This window comes from Lycorma delicatula, chromosome 5 (genome assembly GCF_047948215.1).
Source record: "Lycorma delicatula isolate Av1 chromosome 5, ASM4794821v1, whole genome shotgun sequence".
NCBI classification, from domain to species: Eukaryota; Metazoa; Arthropoda; class Insecta; order Hemiptera; family Fulgoridae; genus Lycorma; species Lycorma delicatula.
In genome coordinates this window covers 165207833-165229965 of record NC_134459.1, presented here as the reverse complement: position 1 = coordinate 165229965, position 22133 = coordinate 165207833, and the positions used below count along the sequence as shown (strand labels likewise).

Genomic DNA, 22133 nt, shown 5'->3' with positions numbered 1-22133 from the left:
AAATGTAATGAACATTTTTCAATATTATGAATCCTGATGCTTTAGTTTATACAGAAGGCTCTAAAAACGATAGTTATGTTGGTTGTGCTTAGGTGGTTGGCAATAAGACCCACCGGGTTGGTCTAGCGGTTAACGCGTCTTCCCAAATCAGCTGATTTGGAAAGTCGAGAGTTACAGCGTTCAAGTCCTAGTAAAGCCAGTTATTTTTACACGGATTTGAATACTAGATCGTGGATACCGGTGTTCTTTGGTGGTTGGGTTTCAATTAACCACACATCTCAGGAATGGTCGAACTGAGAATGTACAAGACTACACTTCATTTACACTCATACATATCATCCTTATTCATCCTCTGAAGAATTATCTAAACAGTAGTTACCAGAGGCTAAACAGGAAAAGAAAGAAAGAAGAAGAAAGGTGGTTGGCAATAGAACATACATGTTTGACCTTCCCAGCTTCATCAGTGTTTTCATCGCGAATCTCTATGCTATTAATAAGGTCTTAAATATAATTAGTCTAACATTTCGACACGTTCTTACCTGTTCAGATTCCATGAAATTCTTACAGGCGATTAGTCACATGTACTTCAGACATCCTGTCGTCAGGGAGAGTCTATTATTGCTGAAATGACTCAGCAGAACACGCTGTGAGCTTCTGCTGGATCCCTAGTCATACTAAAATTTCAGGGAATGAGCGCTCTCATAGTGCGGCAAAAGAGGCTTGTTTCCAGCCTCCTTTCACTAATCGCATTGTTACGGACTATGATCTACTTTTTGAAGAGGTTGATTCGTGATGAATGCAGAGTGAATGGACTGCTACCATCAACCATACACTTCGTCTAGTTAAGAAGACGTGTCACTACCGCCCAGTTAAGAATACTACTCTTCATCCGGAAGTAACCGTTGAGAAGGGGTAGTTATTCGCCGTAGAGAATAGGACACACCACACTCACTCAAAGACACATCGTGAATCATACCGATGCATCCGATTGTGTTCGCTGCGACTACCAATTAACGGTTCACCATCACGTATTTGTAGACTATGCTGTTACAAGGCATTGCGTCGGAAATTTAAATTAGAGGCTATATCCGAAATATTTTAGGGAACAATATGACGATGATATTAAATGTGTTGTTAAATCTTAAGGCCGTGCGCTGTATTCAAATATTTGATTATTACTGTAGTGTGTTTCGTCTATTTATACCGTTTGGCATATGCCAGAAGGTATTTTTGTTGTTTTAAGTTAAATGTTTAATATTGTATTTTACTGTGGTTTTATTTCGCTTTTAGCATACGGAACAGGAAGTTTACATCTATGCTGTACTTTATAAGAATTTTTTTTGTCTTCAGTCATTTGACTGGTTTCATGCAGCTCTCCAAGATTTCCTATCTAGTTCCCGTCCATTTCATTTCGGTATACTCCCTACATCCCTAACAATTTGTTTTACATATTCCAAACGTTGCCTGCCTGTACAATTTTTCCCATCTACCTGTCCATCCAATATCAAGGTGACAACTCCAGGATGCCTTAAGATTTGAATTAGTGAAAACAGAATAATCAAGAACTGGCCTATAATTTTTTTTTAAATTAGGTACATAATTTTTTTAAGGAGGAAGATAACAATGGAAGTCTTAAAGTACCTGGAAATATTCAATTGTTAAAATATACATTAATTAAATTTATAAGAGCAGCAGTAACAGCATCTAAAATCTTTATAAATAAAAAGGCAGGAATTTCATCATTAATGAATGAACTATTTGGATATCAAAAGGAAGAAAAACCATTGATTCATCAAAAAATCATTTAATGTATTCACCTTGGCTTGGCTGGCAGTGTACACGTATGAAATAACAGAAGTTGAGTCTGTATTTTTGGTGATGTTATCTGAAATGATTTTTTCCCATATTCATTTTTATTTTTTAAATTTACTGTTTGAATTAAATATAAAATCAATAGTTTTATTTTTATTTTATATTAGATTAATAGTTTTAATGTAGAATAATAATAATTAAATAAACGTTATCATAAATTCATTTTAATTCTTCAAATAATTTTTGAAGTTATCAGACCAATTATATTTACCTGATAACTTGACATTTCACAGATTCCTAAGTGTTGAACTAAATTTCATAATTTTTTAATAGTCCACATATTTTTCATTTTATGCTTAAACTATTTCTTTTTTACTAAAGGTAACCTAGAAAGAAGGACTTCTGAAAAAATAAAACCTTAAGGAAATCATTAAATATATCGCAATGTTCCGCAAAAAATTTGCAAAATTTTTCCAATTTATTTCTATCCATAAGGTTCTCTAATTTCTAACATAATCTTTATTGATCACTCTTTTAAAAGAATAAAAGTAATCATCTCATTGTATCAAAAGTATGTCACTGTATGTTTTCATTAATAAATAATATTTATTTCTGGTTCATTGATGTTAGACAGCTGTTGCCTGGAAGGCACAAAATTAATATGCATAAAATAAAAAAATATATTTTTTAAGGTAAATACTGTCAAAATAGATAATAATTATATTCATCAGGGAGATAAAAATTGTTAATCGTATTAAAACTTAAACCGAGTGAATAGTTCATTCACCACAAGATTTGAATACCCTAGAAGGTTAATATTAAAATTGAACATACAATGCCTTGAATTTATTATGAATTTTAAGGAGAGTTTCTGATAATTTATGTAGAGTGATTTCAAAACAACTAGAAGAAGATCTATAAATCACAACCAATATCAACTTTAAACATTGTCCCAAATTGTTGAACATTTAACATAGCATTCTGCATCATTATAATGCACAGAATCACTAGCATAAATGGTGCTGTGGATCAATTCTCCCATACTTTTTCAAACATAATTTGAATAACATCAGAAATAAGGAAACAAATTACTATCAAAAATAAACTAAACAAACATATATCTTTCAGTATTTAATTCAATACGTATTACAGTAATATTATACTGAAATTTAATGACCTATATAGCTTGTTAATTGTTAATTATTAATGGATGTGATTAATGATTGAAAAAAACACAATCCATTTCTTCCTTAGTTGAAAAAAGATTCTAAAATTATACTACGAGTTTTTTTTTTTTAGTTAATTATTCAAGTTATTAATTAATGAAGAACTGTAAAACTAAATTTGTCAAAGTTAATTTTTTAATTTTCCTTAATCCAGTCGCATTAATATAAAGCATAATGGAAACTTCAGCTGTGTATATGATAATACTATTATCTATGTAAACAGTACGTCTATAAGGAAAAAACTTAATGAATTAATATATATAAAACATATCAATCAGTTACTTACTACTTACTAGTTACTAGTTACTAACTGAATGAAAGAAAATGGACAATAAAATTTCCACCGTGACAGGTAATATTAATTTTCCTGGCTCATGTATTTTACATTTTATTATTATATTTTGCAGCTAATTTTGATTTTCTTACCGATTATTTGAAAAGGGGAATAAAAGAGAGTAATAAGAAATTCAAAAAAGTATAAACAGTTTATAAACAACTCATAAAATTCTTTTATATATTAAAACATAATAGGTCAATTAATTTCTTATTTTTCTCATGAGTTTTTTCCATTAAAAATGATTCACAAAAAGAAATTACAGAGATATAATTCATAAATTATTTTAAATTCTTGAAATTCTGAATTTTAGACAAAAGTTTTCCTGTATGTTAATTTTTAGATATTGTTTTCTTCTAAGAACTTTAATAATTCCTTTTAATCCGCCGTTTAAAGGTAATACATTTAAAAAATATAAATATTGAAAAATTCTAAAAACAAAAATTTTTGTCTATAATAAAAATATTTAGCTAATAAGCTAAAACTAAAAAATGATATTAACTGTATTAATAAGATTTTATTATCAATATTCGTACACAAAAATTAATAAAATAATTTTTCTTTCTTAAATAGTATTGTTAGTCATATCATTGGCTTTTATGATTCCTGTTGAGTCATACAGAGGCAGAGGTTGCCCAGGATTTTGTTCTTTAGAGTACAAACCAATTTGTGGAAGAGACACATCAAAAATAATGAAAACATTCGTTAACAATTGTGCTATGAATGTTGAGAACTGTAGACATCATACAAGTAAGTTTATAAAATGTTATTATCAGATTTATTTAAAAATTTTTTAGACTGAAATCTTTGATATATTGTATTTAGCAAATAAATTAATTATATTTTCCATTTAACAAATATCTATTGTCATAAAAATAATTGAATAGTAATCATCTTAAAAATATTGTTATCGGTAAAAACACCAGACTAACTACCTCCAAAATATTATTCCTGATGTGCAAAATAAATTGGAGATGCTCATTAAGAAAAAGCGATTTACCAGCCCAAATAGTTGCTTTTGGCCTGCAAGTATCTTGTTCATAAATCTTAAAATCACAAGAAGTTAAGAGGTTGCATGAGATAATTGTTAAACAACAGCCACTAAGCTGTTGTCGTTAAACAATAGCTGATGCAGATAGATGTATGACATGTATTTAAAGCAACATAACATCTGATTTTAGTTTAATATGTAGATACAGATACTGGATTTTGGAGAAATTATCATTTTAAGAATAGTAATTTCTTAATGATAAAGGATGGCTATTCAAAGTTTTCTCGTAATGCTGACTCAACCAAGCAACTTCATAGTATAAAAGAAAATAAATGGTCATAGTTTTCAACATTAAACATTTTGGTTGACAATATTGAGGACGTTAACTGTCTGATTTTTTTTATGAAGATGATTTCTTTGTTCGTAGAAGTAAGTTGTTAATTTACTCATTGAAAATAACATTGCTATCAAAAAGAAAAGTTTATTACATTCTTCCAAATTAAAATTTGCACTATATCTAAATAACCCTGTCTGGAAAGTTAATAAAATCATATTTATACTCTGGGACAATCAGGTTACAGTTAATTTAAACCAGTTTTAGTCTTTCATGGAAAGGTTCCAGACTTGCTCTTCTTTAACAAAGAAGAACTCACAACTGTTAATATTCAAGCATGAAGAGTAAAGGAAATACTGATTGCATAGTCAAAGGGTATGATTGCATAGTCAAACTTTTTGGATATTTTCATGTGTGACATCACAAAAAAGCATTATTTATATTTCAGTGCCTGCAGCTATTTTAGAATACCGTCATAGATGCCTCTTTGTTATTTACAGATAATATTATAAACAATTTATTAACATATGGAATCTACCATAAAGTTTACAATGTCTAACTGTAGAGAGGTAATAATTTAAGCATTAGCTTTAGTTCCAGTCAGTAATTTTCTCAAGTTCTGCATTGTAAATTTTTTTAATGTAAATCATTTCTTTTTTTTATAAAAATTGTGCTAATTTATTGTAATTTTTAACATATTCTTCTTCCGTTTAATCAGATATTTACCCAGATTAGACAGAGTTTTCACATGCAAGTTGAAAATGAGATGAGTGAAAATAAAAAAAAAATGGGATAAATAATTATTTATACATGCATATCTTGTTTGTATTACTGACAATTTAATTATATTTATTTGGATTTATATTTTAGGAGTAGGTCAAATTGATCTCGCTATTTGTTGTAGTTATTTGCATATTACAGAAACTGAGTTTATTAAACTTTTGAATAAGAAGGTGGGAGTTTTTCAGGGGATGTAAAAAAATTTGTATACTATTACAATGGTAAGGGCAATACAAATGGTAGGGAGTATAGAATTAATTTCCTTTTAAGAGAATATTTTTGTAGACAAAATATCATAATTTGTAATAAATTTTTATAAACATTTGTTGGTATAACTAAAGAAAACAACCTAACTGAAAAAAACTGCTTCTTCAATTGTCTTTTATTTTTTTTAATAAATAAACCATAAGAATAATTTATCACAAAGCAAGATTGACTTTAAGCTCTATCCAAATGCTGAGCTTTCTCAAGACTTCTTTTAAAGGCAATGATTGCTTAAAATTCAGTTCACTGTAAATCATCATAGTCAAAAACATAAATTAAGATAGTAATGTATGCCATAATACATTACCAATGAAATAATAATATATACCATAAGTCAGTTACATAATTCTACAACTTTGTCTCTGAATTTTATTTTTATATATATATATTTATACTCAAGTGTTCATTATGTGCAATATTACACAATTCTTAATTTATGCTATCTTTTTCAGATTTTAAAAGAATTCATGCTGGAGTATGCAGAAGAATGTAATATAAAGAAATAATCATTAAAAATGGTACTTAAGTACCATGGTGTAAAAAAATACTTATATAATTAGTTGAAAGTCATTCATAATAATATAACATGTTTTAAAAAAACTGCTATTTACCCTTTTTAAATTTACCTTCCCATTTCTATAACAAACATTGTTCTTAAACATTCTCATTTTGCAGTGACCTTAACGCTTTAACAAATTATTCATTGCTCTCTCTCTAAAGGAAAAAATATACTGTTAGCTACATCTTCCAAACACAAACGAACCACCTGAACACCACACCAAATCTCTGTTTGTCTCAAACAAGATTAGTATTTAGGGAAAATTAGCCAGCTTCTTCTGAAAAATATGTTGTTTTTTTATATAAAACTAGAAGTGCGCGTGTGTGTATGTGAACAGATATATATATATGTATATCTGTTCACTTTATGTTTTACAATTTTATTCCATCCATTTGGAAATAGTTAGGATGTTTTAAAATGCAAGTGACTTGACATGAGTCACAAACCATTCCTAAAAATTGCATAACCACTCTCTAGAATAACAAACTGGGATAAAAAATAATTAGTCCTGCAAAAGATAATAAAACTATAACCATTACCACCTGATGGTTATACAACTCCTGATACATTTCATTGAGTTGCTTCCTGCAAATTATAGGATGTGAAATAAGTTATTAATAATGTTGAAAATACTTGTAAATAATAATAATAATTATAAAATGGTAAATACATGTGAAGTAAGGTAAAATGAAGTCAGGTAAACGTAGTCTTTTTTTTCTTCTGCACCCTGATCGGCTGTGCAATCAAGTAATACTCGAACAAGGAGAGGGTGCTTTGACTCTAACAGCTCTCCCCGTCCACAGGCTGTGCGTCCGACATGGCAGGTTGGCCATGTATTACTAGATCAGTATTATTCGTATCTTCGTGAGTTGTTGATTACCATAGGTTTTACATTTCTGGTGTATCGTATAAACAAAAGTTAATAATAATTAAATTATTCCATTTAATGAACTCCTGTATACTGGTTACAAATATTAAATTCCACCTAACGGTTTAAAATATACAGTTTTTATTATTGGATTATTTTGTGAATAATGGAAAATGAAAAAGAAACAATAATACAGCAAAAATAAAGATAACAGAAGAAATATTATTTATAAAAATGACAAGAAGATGAATATGATGAGAAAGAACAAGTTAAGAGCAAGGTAAGAATAAAAAATTAAGAGATGATAAATATAAAGAGGAAGAAAATGTAAAAACTAAAGAAAGAGTAAAAATATTAAGAGAGGATGTTGATATAAAGATAGAGAAAATTTGAAAACTAAAGAACGTGTACACAAATTAAAATCAAAAGAATTTTATCAAACCAAACAGCGATTAAATGACTGGCAACAAAAAACAATTAAACTAAATGATGATCAATTCTGACTTAAGGAGAATATTGTCCGACAATATCAGAGAAGTAATGAACTAAAAGATAAAAAGTTTTTGCATTTTATTAATGATCGGGCACATATGGCTCAGTGTATATGTTGTTATTGTGAAGGTCTATTTTTCAGTCACTGTAGTTAACATAGAAGTAGATAAAATTAAACAGAAATACGCGCGCGCGCGTATGTAATGCCCATTAAATTACATATTCACATTTTTAAAAGTACGTAAAATTTTATTTCACTATTCATTTTTTTTTTTATTATCATTGAATTATTATTTATTGTAGAGCTTTTTTTACAATCACAGGTTAATAATTATTAAATCAATATATTTAAATAAAAAAGAGAAATATTAAAAAAAAACAAAAGGAGATTCGTGCCGATGTCAATTTCCTTTCAGATCCAAATATTTCATTAATTACAATTTCAAATTTTAATTTCGATTGCAATGAAAAAGGGAGGTGCACAAGTAGATGTTAGAACAATCTTAAATAAAAAATTTCTACATCCTATGGCTAATTGTTTTTGAGTTATGCGAGATACATATGTACGTACGTACAGACGTCACACCGAAACTAGTCAAAATTGATTCAGGGATGGTCAAAATTGATATTTCTGTTGAAATCTGAAAACCGAAATATTTCACGATCACAATACTTCCTTTACTTCGTACAATTTAGTAAAAAGAATCAAATACAAAAATAAAATTGAAAAAAAACCATTGCAATAAAAAAAAAAAGTAATGTTACAACAAATATCTTTCTCATAACTTCAAAAGTTATAGCTACTGTTTTCATTTGGTGAAAATAATGACAAATATTTTACGTCAGAAATGAAAGTTTTATAAAAATAAACCTAACTTTAACACTTTTAACAAAATTTTAATGAAAATTAAACACAAAAATACAAATTACTGAAATTGATATCAAAATGTAATAATCATGAAAAGCTAAAGAAAGAGCAGCTATTATTAGACTGATTCAGATAATAATGCTGCTCATTCCATAATAACTTTAGGTTTTATATTTGAGAATATTTTGAAATGGAGTACTGAAATTAGAGGGTCTCTGACCTGAGGGATAGGTGTTCTGACCTCTTAGAGGTGTTGGCTTAGCGGAAAAGGGGCTAGCAGTAAGTAGTAGTCATACTAGCCCCCATCGACCTTAGTGGGGTAAAGCTCAGGAAGGAGATTGGATCTCTCAAGAGCTTTTGCAGACATTTCTGTGTAACAATAAAAATCTCTGCAACAAACTTGAGAATCTTGTTTTGTCAAACCGAGTAAAGTTCTTGTGATTTTTTTTACTGTGTCATCTCCCATAGACACAGCAAACAATATTTTTTTAACTTTATTCGTTACTCATTTCTGAATTCTGAGAGGAAACACTTCATGGCGATGGCTTGACACCATCGACATTTTCTTGTTGTTAAGTCAAGAAAAAGAAGGTGGCTAAGGGTACTAAGCCCCATAAAGTTCTTTTACTTGTTGACTGTCATGCAAGGGACTTAGCTGGCCTTATGCAGAGACATTTGGACATGGACTACTGAATAATTTCGGTGCATAGCCCAGGGAGGAGGAAGTGGAACAGTCTAAATTTGGGATTCATGAGGCTGAAAACTTATCTAAGGATTTTTATATGGGTGACCAAGATGTGATTATCGGTGGTATGAATGCTAATGATAGCTTGTGGAAAAAACTTCTTTGAAGATCAGATGTCAATGAAGATCCAAAGATTAACTCATTCAAGGGTATTACACTTTGACATTATTCACCAGTTTAACAATTTGGTGTTTGAAGCTACTCAAAGGAAGGTAAACAGTCACATGAGAAGCCATAGTGGTGTGATATTGCATTTTTCCTTTATGGTTTCAAATGTAGTTCTCATGCAATGTATGTGCAAGAGTTTGCATTTAAATCCAAGTGGTAAACAAGTTTGGATTAATTCCTGTTTTTGGAAATGCTAATGTAGGATTTTTTTATAAATGACAAGGAGGAAATTTTTCTGTCTTTGAAATGACTTCCCTTTTTTAAGTAAATAGTTAAAAAGGTTAAGAAGGTACATAAATGCAAACCTTCCATGACAGAATTCAACTTGCCTCTAATATTATAATTACTAATAACATCTTTTCCTAAATATACAATTTCTAGTAAAAAAACATAAGTTTATTCATATTTAATTACTCTATTTTAGGTTCATAATTCCAGTATTAAAATCTTTTTTTTCAAATATGTCCTCCATAAAAGCAGCAACAGCTACATATCCAATGGAAAAATAGTGACTATATAAAAAAAGGGAAGGGTAACTGTAATCGGGCATAAACCATAAACCTGTAATTATCACAGAGTGAAAATAAATAAATAGATGCCAATTTATATTTAAATGTTATTGACTTAATGAATAGAATAAATAATGAAATAAATAAAAGCTGATTAGATTACATTGTTATTTTCCTTTTTCCATCTACAACCTGTTCAAAACATTAGGGATCCCCACCTATATAATATTCTATTTCTGTTATATGATAACCTGCTCTAGTATATAAGGGAAATCCTGCAATGTATGCCAGTCTGAATTTTATACAAATCAAAAAGAAGATGGACAGCAAACTTTTCAGTTTAACAGGTAATGAAATGTGTCTGCTATTCCTTTATCATAGCTCATGTATTTAACAACTTATTGTCACTGTGTATGTATTCAGTTGTTATATTAAAAGCAATGTATTGTAATTAGTATCACATCATTATATTATATGAATCATTATATCCAAATAGAATATTAATTATTAGAAAAAATTTTAATATTATTTATATACACAAATTATCGGATTAAATGTTTACACTTTCAACAGCCATCGTCTTTGGAACATTTTTTAATAAGGTTAATAAAATTTAAAAAAATGTTAGATAATAAAAATAAATTATTAAAAATGTTATAAATATGTTTGTGCCTTTGCATTTCTGCTAAGAAGTAAATAATTAAATGGTATTATCTATTTGTATTGTTACTGATGAATTTAGCATTTTATGAATTATTTTACAATACTTTTGTAATATAAACACATTTTTTCATAGATTCATTCATGACATCATTTACTAATTATCTATTTTTAATAATGGTATATCTACTTCTATAAGAAAATTCTGTTTTTTTTTTGCATTAATTTTAATATAAAAATATGTTTGGTTGTCCAAAAAATGAGGGAAAGAATCATTTGTATATTGTTTATGCTTTTGAGGTTCAAATTCTTGTAATGGTAAATTACATTTAAATGAATTTGAACCTAGATAGTGGGTACCGATGTACTTTAAGGGTAGAGGTTGAATTAACCAAATATCTCAGGAACGGTTGGCCTAATCTGTACAAGACTAAAATTTATTTATATGCCATACAAATCATCCTCACCTCGTTCGGCCATGGGATTTCTTACTGTAATGTACACATTAGGAATAGAAAAGTAACTGATGTTAGTATGAAATTCCTTTAACCTATGTAAAATAATCTTCACTTTGCTCTTTACACATGAGATCATTTATTATTATGATCTCATATGTAAAGGTATTAAATACTTTAATGAAAGAAGATTTTTATTACTCTAATTGCATTTGTAGTTATTTATTTACTATTAAATTTTAATTTATTATTCTTTTTGTTAACTGGTCAGATAAGAAAATTACATCAAAAGTAACTTTTGTAATTATTTATAAAATTATTTTATAATTTTATTATATTATAAAAATATTTATTATAAAATAATATTATAAAAATTATTATAAAAATATCATCAAATTTGTTTATAATTTTTTTTTATGGCACCTGCCAAGTTATATGACGCTTAGTAAATGACAGAAAAAGTAAAAAACATTGATGGTCTCTAAAAACTAAAATAATATAATTTTATTTATAAAATTGTAAAAGTTTAATTAAATTTATTAAATTACATTCATAAAAATTAGTACAAAATTTTTCTTTGTTCATAGTATTATTGGTCATATCACTGTATTTTTTGAGTCCTGCTGAGTCACAAGGATGCCCAGAATACTGTCCTGCAGTAGCCAATCCAGTTTGTGCAGTAAACTCATCAGGAAGAGTGAGAGAATTCGGTAACAGTTGTCAAACGGAGGTTTATAATTGTAAAAATAACGAAAGTGAGTTTGTAAAATGACACCATGTAGTTTATTATGCAATTTCTTAACTTTAATTTTAAATTTGTAAAATTTTCTATTTTAATGAAGAAAAAATAGATTATTATTAGTCTAATTAAGAAGATGATAATTCAATATCTGTTTATTCATTGCATGCATTATGTGAGGAATGAGTAGATCATTGATCTACATAGCCAAAAACATTATTTTTATTCTTAGTGGATAAAAAAAGAAATTACTTCCCCTTTTGGGAAATCAGGTACTTTCAGGTACCTGTTATTAACTGCTTATCAATTTAAAAGAATCCTTGATGGATGAAGGTAACAAAAAAATTGTGACCAAACTGATCATAATATAATCACAACATATACAGTTAAGTAATAAAAAATAAACTTCATAATAAAACACAAAAATAATACATACATGAAAATTGTAACAAATCAATTATATAAAATACTGAATAAATAGAATCAGAATAAAAGAATTGTAACAGTATAACAAAAATTTTTAAAAACTTGTTTTATACTCTTTAGTCGTACTTTAATCAAATTATTATCATACAATGCAAATTTTTACAAAATTTCCACCTTTAATTTCCCCTTGTATGAGGGGATGTTTGCAAAAGTAATGGTGGAATATTGTATTGTCACCTGATCTTAGTAACTGTGAAAAATTTCATCAATCGGCAATATCAGGAAGTATGTTAAATTAAGGATGCAAGATTTGAGGACAAACATGAAAAAAAAATGGAGTTAAAAAAAAGCAAGTAAAAATGTATGAAGTAATCAAAATTATTTGAGCACATATTATGTTTAGTTATCAAATGAAGAAACAAAATATTTAAAACCACCACTTAAGTAGAGTTAATTGATTTTGTAAAGTGTATAAAAATCTTTTTTATACACAAAAATGGGCATAATTAATAACTTGAAATCAAAAAAATAGATTTATGTATTTGGGTTACTAGCATCTAGCAGAAAAAAGTCTCTTGATATATATCTTATTAATTTTTATACTAATTTATTTAAGAAAACAATTTTTACAAAGAAGCTTTCTGTTAGTATAACATTTTTATTATTTTTTTTTTTTTGGTTATTTTATTAGAGTTATGTTTGTATTACATAATTTCTCTGAATTTTCTCCCATTGATCACAGTACTTTGTATTATTTTTCACACACACACACACACACACACACACGCGCGCGCGCGCGCGCGCGCAAACGGTATAACAAAAATATAACTATGATATGTCAAATTTTTGGCAGAAAGATATTTGAAGAAAAAGATTATAAAACATTATTTTCTTATAAAATGTTTGATAAAATTTGTTAAACAGATTTATGTTTTTTCAGGATGAAATAAAATTCACTGTCATTCTAATTTTCTGCCTAGTAATTACAAATCATTATAAATGAACTCTTTTTCAAATATTTTGGGTAGAAACTGTACAAGAGGCCAAACTCCTTAGTTAATGACAATTTTTTTTATTTATTTTATAATTCTTCTTATAAAGACTGCACTACGAATAATTTGTGCGGCAGTCTTGTCTGATTAACAAAATAAATAACGAGTGTGTCGGTGCGTGGACACACGACGGTAGCGTAGCTTCTTATACGAAATATTATTAATGGTGTAAAATTAAGTATAAGCAATATACGCAAATGATAAAATTTTATTAGTAAGAAATATGAACTAACAATGAAATACTCATATTATAAAAAGTATTTATTTACATAAAACATAAGATTGCAATTTAATAATTATTATAAGTTGGACCACGTATTTCCTATACTATTTTGTCAGCTGTATTGCATCACACGCGGTAAGCACAGTGAGGTAAAAAGCTGCGCGTGATGTTTTTTCATGACGACCGTTTTTTCTCAGCTGGCTTCTCATCCCGAAGCAGTGGTTAATTGAAACCCAACTTCCAACGAACACCGGTATCCAAGATCTAGTATTCTACTTCAACGCTGGAACTCTCGACTTCCAAATCAGCCGATTTGGGAAGATGCGTTCTAGACAAACCCGGAGGGTAAAGAAATGGTCGACCTGAGATTGTACAAGAGTACAGTTCATTTACACTCATACATATCATCCTCTGAAGTAATACCTGACTGTGATTCCCGGAGGCTAAACAGGAAAAGAAAAAGATTATTGTTAATTCAACAAAGTGAAAGAAGATTAATAAAAATAAATTGCGTATCTAAAGTAAATTTATAATTAAGCAGCTATTTAAGGAAAGTCGGCCTCCGTGGCGCGAGTGTTATCGTCTCGGCATTTTATCCGGAGGTCCCGAGTTCGTATCTCGGTCAGCCACGGCATTTCACACGCTACAAAAATTTCCATATCTTCTCATTCTCTGAAGAAATATCTAACGGTTGTCCCGGAGGCTAAAGCTATTTAAGGAAGAAGTATTCTTTTTTGGTGTTAATTGTTCCACAAAGATTTTTAAATAAATTTATCTGACTTCTTTTATAATTTTACTGTTCAAAAATAATTTTTAAACATACATTAAACGCTATACAAATTTTCTTAATTGGGTAAAATGAGTCCTGAATATATTATTTATGAAAATTTGGCCTGAATAAAATATTTAAATTTTAAGTGTTTTTATTTAGATAAAGGTACTTTTAAGATATAACGTTAAAAATATTTATTGTCTACTAAATTATTTAATTTTTAATTTGTCTGATTTTTTTTAAGGTTTTAAAATAATCAGATACGGAGTATGCTAATTAATCATGAAGAAAAGGTCAAACACCTTATTATAATAAGGAAACAATAAAATGGTATTTTATAAATTTATTTGTAACATTTATATCATCGAAATTAAATTACAGTCATGTAATAAATATTAAATGGATTTTTAAATTAAAATTTAACCTTTCCCTTCCTATAACATAATAAATTTAAATACTATCTATTTCTACTGCCTACAGGGATTCAGAAAACGTTTTACTGTACTCTCCTTAGACAGAGAAAGACCAACTTAACCTTATCAATACAATTAAAGACATAGTTTACGATTAGGAGATGTGAGAATATTGATCATCCTCTTACAAAATTTCTAGTTTTTCATAAATATAAATAAAAAAAATAATGTACTAGATTTTACTCATTTATATGTATATAATACTGCAGTAATTATATTTTTTCTAGTTACAATTAAATTTAACAAAATTTTAATCAAAATTGAATATGTTATTTAAAATAGATCAATTTTATATTGTGTTATACTTCAGTTCAGTAAATGTTGTAATAGTTTAATTAAAATTCTATTTAAGAAATTCTTTCCTCCCCAAAAAAAGCTACCGTGACTACAATAATATTCAAAATTGACTTTTATATTTTAAAAAAATATGTATAAAATTTCAAATAATAAATTTTTTTTGTTTTATCTATAATTTTAGAAGGCATCAGTAAAACATATGATGATTAAAACTTATACATAATTCATTTCCATATTAAATTACTCTTCTGAAAGAGAAATCTCTTATGAGTTAATAAGAGATTAATAACTATCATATTATGGAGATAATAACTAGCATATTCATTAGTTGGTGCTATTATTAAATGAGGCCATCTTAACAAGTTTATGAAACAGTTGAAATTTAATCTTATGTATTTATTTATATAATATCCCCTTATTATATATACTAGGGATATATATAAGGAATAAAGTTTATGAACTAATGAAGTCCATATTTCAACTTAATATACTTAAAAACTCAGAAATATTTTCCTTAATATATATTGGCTTCGAATCTTAGAGAGCTAGGAAATCTAAGGAGATTCTTAGTCACTTTCAATTTTTCTTGCTGTAAAAATGGATTTCTTGACTGTTTATTATCCTCCCGGGTGAGGAACGGCGAGGGGGATGACCGGAATGTCACTAGGCGGGTGTCTTCCCCTACAGGGTTGGGATGTTCATTTACGACATCAGGAAGATTTTGTAAGTCTTCTTCCAGATTTTCTGTAAGTTCCTTAATTAGACCATTAATACTAACAATGGAAACTTGCTTTTTATTACATCCTAAAACACTCCTCAATTTTGGTTATAAAAACAATTTTGGATATAGAATTGAACTTACTAATTCACTGATGACAAAAGATTCCTGATGTCAAACCAACTTCACCATTCTGATCAAAAGAAGTTATAAAAGAACAAATATTCAGATCCCTGAATATTTCAGGTTAGTTTAAGGATGAAGTAGATTTGCACCAATTCATACCGCAGACAGTGGTCTATAAAATCAAAAGCCTATTTTAGGTCTACAAACTGTATTATCCCTTATCCCACAATAACCAGAAAAATTAATTTTCCTTTCTTATTAAGTTTATTCTCTAATAAAGAATACAGGGCAAAAATATTGTCCAACACCCTTTGTTTGACCTAAAATCAGCTCAGGAAGGTCATTGAAGAATCTGCACTTTGGAATACACATTGAACCAATATTGAGATAATATCAATAAGAACCGACATCTTCATAATGCAGTTAAACAATGCTACTACCATATATAATTAATTGCCAGTAGTATACACTCACCATTCTTGTAGATCGTAGTAAAGATCACATTAGATCAACGTTTTGGTACTTGTTTCTGCTCCACAATGCAGTTGTATAAATAACGAATATCCATATAACTCTGTCATTAAATTTTTATAAATTTCATTTGGAATATCATCGTCTCTAGATAAAATTTTTCATTGTAATATATCCATTTTCAGAGTGATGCCAGCAGCTTACATAAGTCAGCGGTAGTAGATTCAAGTTATTCCAATTATTAATTTGTCTCTCAAGCTAATAAAATGTAATATTTTATTAATATAATAAAATATTTACTTTTTATTGACAATTTTTGGGTAATTTAAATAAAACTTTTTGAATATCATTAAATTATCAATCCTTATTTTAGGCATAATGAATTAGTGTTAACTTACGCACATAAAAAACGAAACTCTCAATTTGACTGGTAAGTTTCTTTATCTACTTGTGAATAATAGTCCTTGATCATAAACCTCAGAATGGTTAGTAGAGTTCTTTGCACGTAGATAATTCATCATCAATGTATAATTATGTTGATAGCGAATAACTAACAATTATCCACATTGGTCAAACAGGATGCAGTTTCAAAGATGCAATGAAAATTCTAAAAACCCTTCATAGCAATGCAGTTATTTTTTTTCTTGTAGATGAAAAATTAAAAACTACCAACACTGACAACTTTGATATCCTACACATACCAAAAAGAAGACACATCTCATTAACACATTCATACAATATATAAACATAACACAATTTATTAAATTTACAGATATAGCTGATTATTAGGCATTTGTAGTGTATATAACAAGGGGAAATTATGAAAATCATACCAACATTTACCTTTCAACATTTTTATTTTTATTATTTACAACTAACAATCATGAAACGATAAGAAACAAAAAAGAGTAAAGGAAGATTCTGTTTGTGAGATTCATATTTGTGTGTGTTTGTGTTGGCTGCTAACTGGTAGCATTTAGCAGCCAGCATTTAGCATTTAGCAAAAATCTTAAAAATGTAGCGTGTGGAAGTCAAAGTCTTAGCTGGAACTGATTTTTTAGTTGAGCAAATTTTAAGCTCTATTTAAAAGATGAAAATATTCTCATAAAATGTTTCTCAAAATGACTCCCTCTATTTCAAAAGTAATCCTTTAGTAGAAATTTCCATATTAATCCTTAACACTTTTATTTAAATTTTATATACAAACTCGTGCATAAATTTATTAAGCTATCAAATTGAGAAGCTCTTTTCTCAAGCAAGTAAGTAATTGGAATGAGTTTAATCTACAGATTGAGTACATTCTGTGGCCGAGTATTCCAAAACTTTCATACTAGATTTCATGTGTTTTTTTTTTCCACTAAAGGGAAATCTAGAAAGAAGGCCTTCAGAAAAAAAAATTAAGGAAATTGTTAAAATATCATTGAAGTCAACGTTGTTATTTAACCAATTTGTTTCTAACAATAAGGTTCTCAAATTTTTAATTGAATTTTATTGATCACGCTTTTAAAAGAATAAAAGGAATCATAATCTCATTGCATATTTTCATTAATAAATAATATTTATTACAAGACCACTGTTATTAAAAGAGCTATGGTCTGAAGACACAAATTTAATCTTCACAAAAGTATAAAAAAGTTATTTTTGGGTACATTTGTAAAATATTGTCAAAATATTTAACTGGTAAATAACAAATTTCAATCCTATTAAAACTTAAACCGAGTCAATAGTTTGTTCATCACAAGATTTGAATACTCTAGAAGATGGATTCTCAAATGTTTTGCCCACCACCCACATTGAGAATCAAAAATTTTGTAGCTCCCCAAAAATTGTATACTCATCATCTGTTACAAATAATAATTGCAATTATTATTTTTAAACGTAGATTATCCTATTTCTAACTGAAACTTACATTTTACTTTGAATTATCAGGAAAACATCATTTTTGCCTTTTTTTTTTATTCACCCATCGCCTTACTAGACTAATTCAACGCCCCCAATTTTCTGTGGGCCTTCTACAGATCCCCTGAAGGCCTCTAGCGCCAACAAAGGGGCATTATCGCCCACTTTAAGAACGAATAACTTCGAAGGTTAACATTAAAATTACCACATATTATGACGTGAATTTATTAGCAATTTTAAGGAGAGTTTATGATTATTTACGTAGCGTTCTTCAATTAATGCAACAGCATCATCTAATTTAGTCATTTCTATGACGGAGTGGTAACGTTTCGGTCTTTCATTTGGAAGTTCCAGGTTTGAATACTCATCAGGCATGGCATTTTTCTAACCCTACAAAATTTTCATTTCGTATTCCCATGGACAATCGTTCGGATATGTTTACCCCCTCCAACTTTTTTTCTTGTAAATCCCACTGCTTTCATCTTCCGCGATAATAAAGTGGAATTATAATACCATAATTATACTTAATAATATACTACGTTCTTCTTATTGTAATCTAAAGAAACAGAATCCGTTAACAACAGACAATGTAAAAACTAAAAAAATTTAATGATGCCGATAATTTTCGTACACGACGCGATGTTTTCACAAAACTAATATAATACACACAAATAGACACACACTCATACATTCTACACATTTACAAATATGTAGTAAAATAAAGATATTTAAAACATTTTTTATTTTAGTATTTTCGTATATACCTAAAAAATAACAAATAAAATATTCTTCTCCCAGCAAAATGTTTTGTTTACTGTTATAATAGCCATCTTAATGTAAAAGAAAAGAAGATAAGTATTCTTTTAAATATTGTGATTACAACATATTGTGGTATCACTTATGACATATGGTATCTTTAACATGACATTTTTTAAGAAAATCTGCGGACACTACGTGACTTCCTTGTACGTGTATTAAATTACATATACACATTTTTTGGTGCATTTCATTTGAAAGTGAGATACGATCCTCCAATTCTGTAATAAAGTAGTCAGTACACAATTATATTATGGTGGACACCACAATAATCATTTTTTTTATGGTGTCCGTATTAACGTTTTTTATTACTTTATAAATTAATTTTGTTACACGTCACTCAAGTGATAATATGTCGGTTCCGTAACTATGAACACATCGGTTTCAAATCCGACTTCATATACATTTACTTTTTTAACCTTTTTTTTAAATTTAGATATATTGATTTATTAAGAATTATTAACCTCTGTAAAAAATGTTGGATTAAAATGAAAAGAACATAAAATTTTATTTCACTAATAACTTTAATTATTATTTATTATATATATATTTTACAATCAAAGGTTAATAATTATTAATAAATCAATATATTTAAATTAAAAAATGATAAATGTATATGATGTCTGATTCAAACCGATGTGCCTTCCCCTTATAAGATTCAAATATATCATTAATTAAAACTTATTTGGCTCTAACTCTTGAACCAATGAAAATAAGTACCATTTATGACATGTCGTTGAAAAGCGCTCAATGAGAGCTTATTACTGCAGTTAAAAAAAAAGTGCAAAATCCAATTTTTTGGATTTTGAGCTTTTTTGGACACTTTTATTCCAGTCCATTGCAATCATAATGGGCGGCTTATAATTAAGCTCTTTTAATTATCTGAGAAATACCAGTTAGATTTTTACATTCAGTATCATTAGTAGAATTATTAACAAATATTTTTCTACGAGCTGTTGTGGTACTTGTTTCAATTTACACTTTCATGCACTTGGTTTGGATTTAATAAAACATTAAAGTATTTTTAAGTTTTAATTAGTTGGTGCTGACTGACTTCAAGGATTGTACTTTGTTATAGGCTGTTTTTATTTTATTTACTTTATTCAGTCAAGGCCAACCTACGACGTCACAGTAAAACATATCTTTTTAATTATTTAAAAATATTATTTAATTTTTTTTTGTTATTGGCAGATTTAGTTTCAGGGATATTTATTATTATATTTTTTAAAAGATAGATATGCATTTTAAATTTGGCACTAAATTTAACTAATTCTTATGAATTTACAGTATTTATAAAAAAGAAAAAAAATCAATTTTTATTCTTATTATTTTTATAAAAGTAAATTTTTTTCTGATAAGAGTCATTCTTTAGTTAGAGTTTTAAATTATTTGTCACATGAAACTGACTAGCTGATTACTGTCCACTTTTTTATTAATTTTATAACATTATTTCTGGGTGTATAACTGACAATTTCATCATTGTTTTAAAATGTTATTTTAAACAATTCACTATATTCAGCTTATAATGCTTCCTGTACAGTTCTCTATTGTTTGGTGTTTCTCCTGAGATTTCTATATAGTTTTAGTAAGTGAATGATGACGACAACGAATGAAAGATACTTCACCACCACATTCATTGTTACTCAGTTCATTATCAGTATATGATAGATACACACATACCTAAATAAATAAAAACACAAAACTGCCAGTAAAGATTGTTGTACAAATTACCAACAAATTAATTTTTTTCATATTTTACATAGTTCTGGTACTATTCTAAAATTTAAAAATTCTTTGTAAATTAGAAATTGATGAGTTCCCAATTAGAAAATTTCATATTTTATATGTAGCAAAATTAGCTTTATTATTTTTTTGTTCAGAAATACTTATAACCTATAGTCCAAATAACTGCAGCCTGAAAGCCATAGTCAATAAAATATCATACATAATTATTTATAAAATTTATGTAATTTTTAAAAAATTCTGTAAATAAAACATGTGTAAAAGGACACAAGTAAAATTTTGCAAGTATGGCAGAGAGTTAACGGAAACAATACAAGGTACAAGGTAAAGTAACATGACCACTAAAATAGAAGAAATAATTAAACTAAAATAAATTAAGATGAAATACATGTTCAATACAGGACATAATAAGCCAAAACAAAAACTAAAATTCAAATGGTAAGTTGAAAACAAGCAAAAGGGCATGGCATACTTGACAAAGAGCAGTTAGAAAATCTGGACTCCTTCATGTCATATTTGGGCAGCAGAATTATGAAGATCATAAAAGGAAGTTACATATGCCTGGCTAAGAATGGATTTTAAAAAAGTAGGGACCTTTTTACATTTAACAAACTTATTAAAGATCTTAGGTAAAGGCTGGTGCAGACCTTTTTGCAAGTGTGTTTTTGTAAGGGACCGAGATGTGGACAATGGGGGTTGAAGAGAAAAGGAGGGCTGAAGTTTTTGAAATGTTTTTATCAAACTGCTACTTCAGTTAGATGAAAGTCCAACTGAATAGTGTCCAATACAGAAATGTTAAGGAGGGTCGATGCGGTGAATCCTTATCTTATAAATATTTTAAAGCAGAGACAAATGGGTTGGCCATTTGTTAAGACATGATGGATTAATTGACACAATAATAGGTACATCTACCTAACATATGAGGTGCATCTATCAGATTATGGGTGATATGGATTGTGGAATTACATGGAGTTAAAGTGACATACAGAAAATCATGATGTATGGAGATCAGCTACAAACCAATACTAGGATTGACAACAAAAGAAGAAGGTAAAAATATCTACCATTAAAAAAATATATTTATAAAATTAAAATGAAAAACCATATGAATAAGAAAAAAGTAATCATACTAAAAATTTGTATCTACTACTTTCATGTAGTGAAAATAATGGAAAACATTTTACTTCAGAAATGAAAGTTTTATAAATAAAACTTACTTTAATGCTTTTAGTAAGATTGTATGAAAATGAAAAATGAAAATACTAATTACCAAAATTGATATCAAGATGCAATAATCACGAGCTAAAGAAATA

At 28.1% G+C, this 22133-nt stretch overlaps 2 protein-coding genes and 1 long non-coding RNA gene across 4 annotated transcripts in view; 2 read left to right on the top strand and 1 right to left on the bottom strand.

The window, feature by feature from the left end:
• LOC142325564 (vasotab-like) overlaps window positions 1–14677 on the top strand; it is a 93746-nt gene extending 79069 nt beyond the window's left edge. Inside the window, exons 1-3 of one of the 2 annotated variants that reach the window (XM_075367467.1) lie at window positions 10149–10297; window positions 11653–11820; window positions 14522–14677. In XM_075367467.1, coding sequence (XP_075223582.1) covers window positions 10231–10297; window positions 11653–11820; window positions 14522–14553 — 267 coding nt within the window. In that variant the 5' untranslated portion in view covers window positions 10149–10230 and the 3' untranslated portion in view covers window positions 14554–14677. Of the gene's footprint in view, window positions 1–10148; window positions 10298–11652; window positions 11821–14521 lie in introns of those variants that run through there. The other variant, XM_075367468.1, reaches the window with a different exon arrangement.
• Window positions 3256–6332, top strand: LOC142325562 (turripeptide Ici9.1-like). The gene is made up of 3 exons (XM_075367465.1): window positions 3256–3390; window positions 3946–4122; window positions 6194–6332. Exons 1-3 carry the CDS (start codon window positions 3363–3365, stop codon window positions 6232–6234), a joined length of 246 nt encoding a protein of 81 aa, XP_075223580.1. The 5' UTR covers window positions 3256–3362; the 3' UTR covers window positions 6235–6332.
• The window catches only part of LOC142325566 (uncharacterized), a 61695-nt gene continuing 53034 nt past the window's right edge, over window positions 13473–22133 (bottom strand). The window contains exons 2-3 of the long non-coding RNA XR_012756569.1: window positions 16761–17053; window positions 13473–13948 (exon numbers count right to left, since the gene is read on the bottom strand). This is a non-coding gene — a long non-coding RNA (uncharacterized LOC142325566). The remainder of the gene's footprint in view (window positions 13949–16760; window positions 17054–22133) is intronic.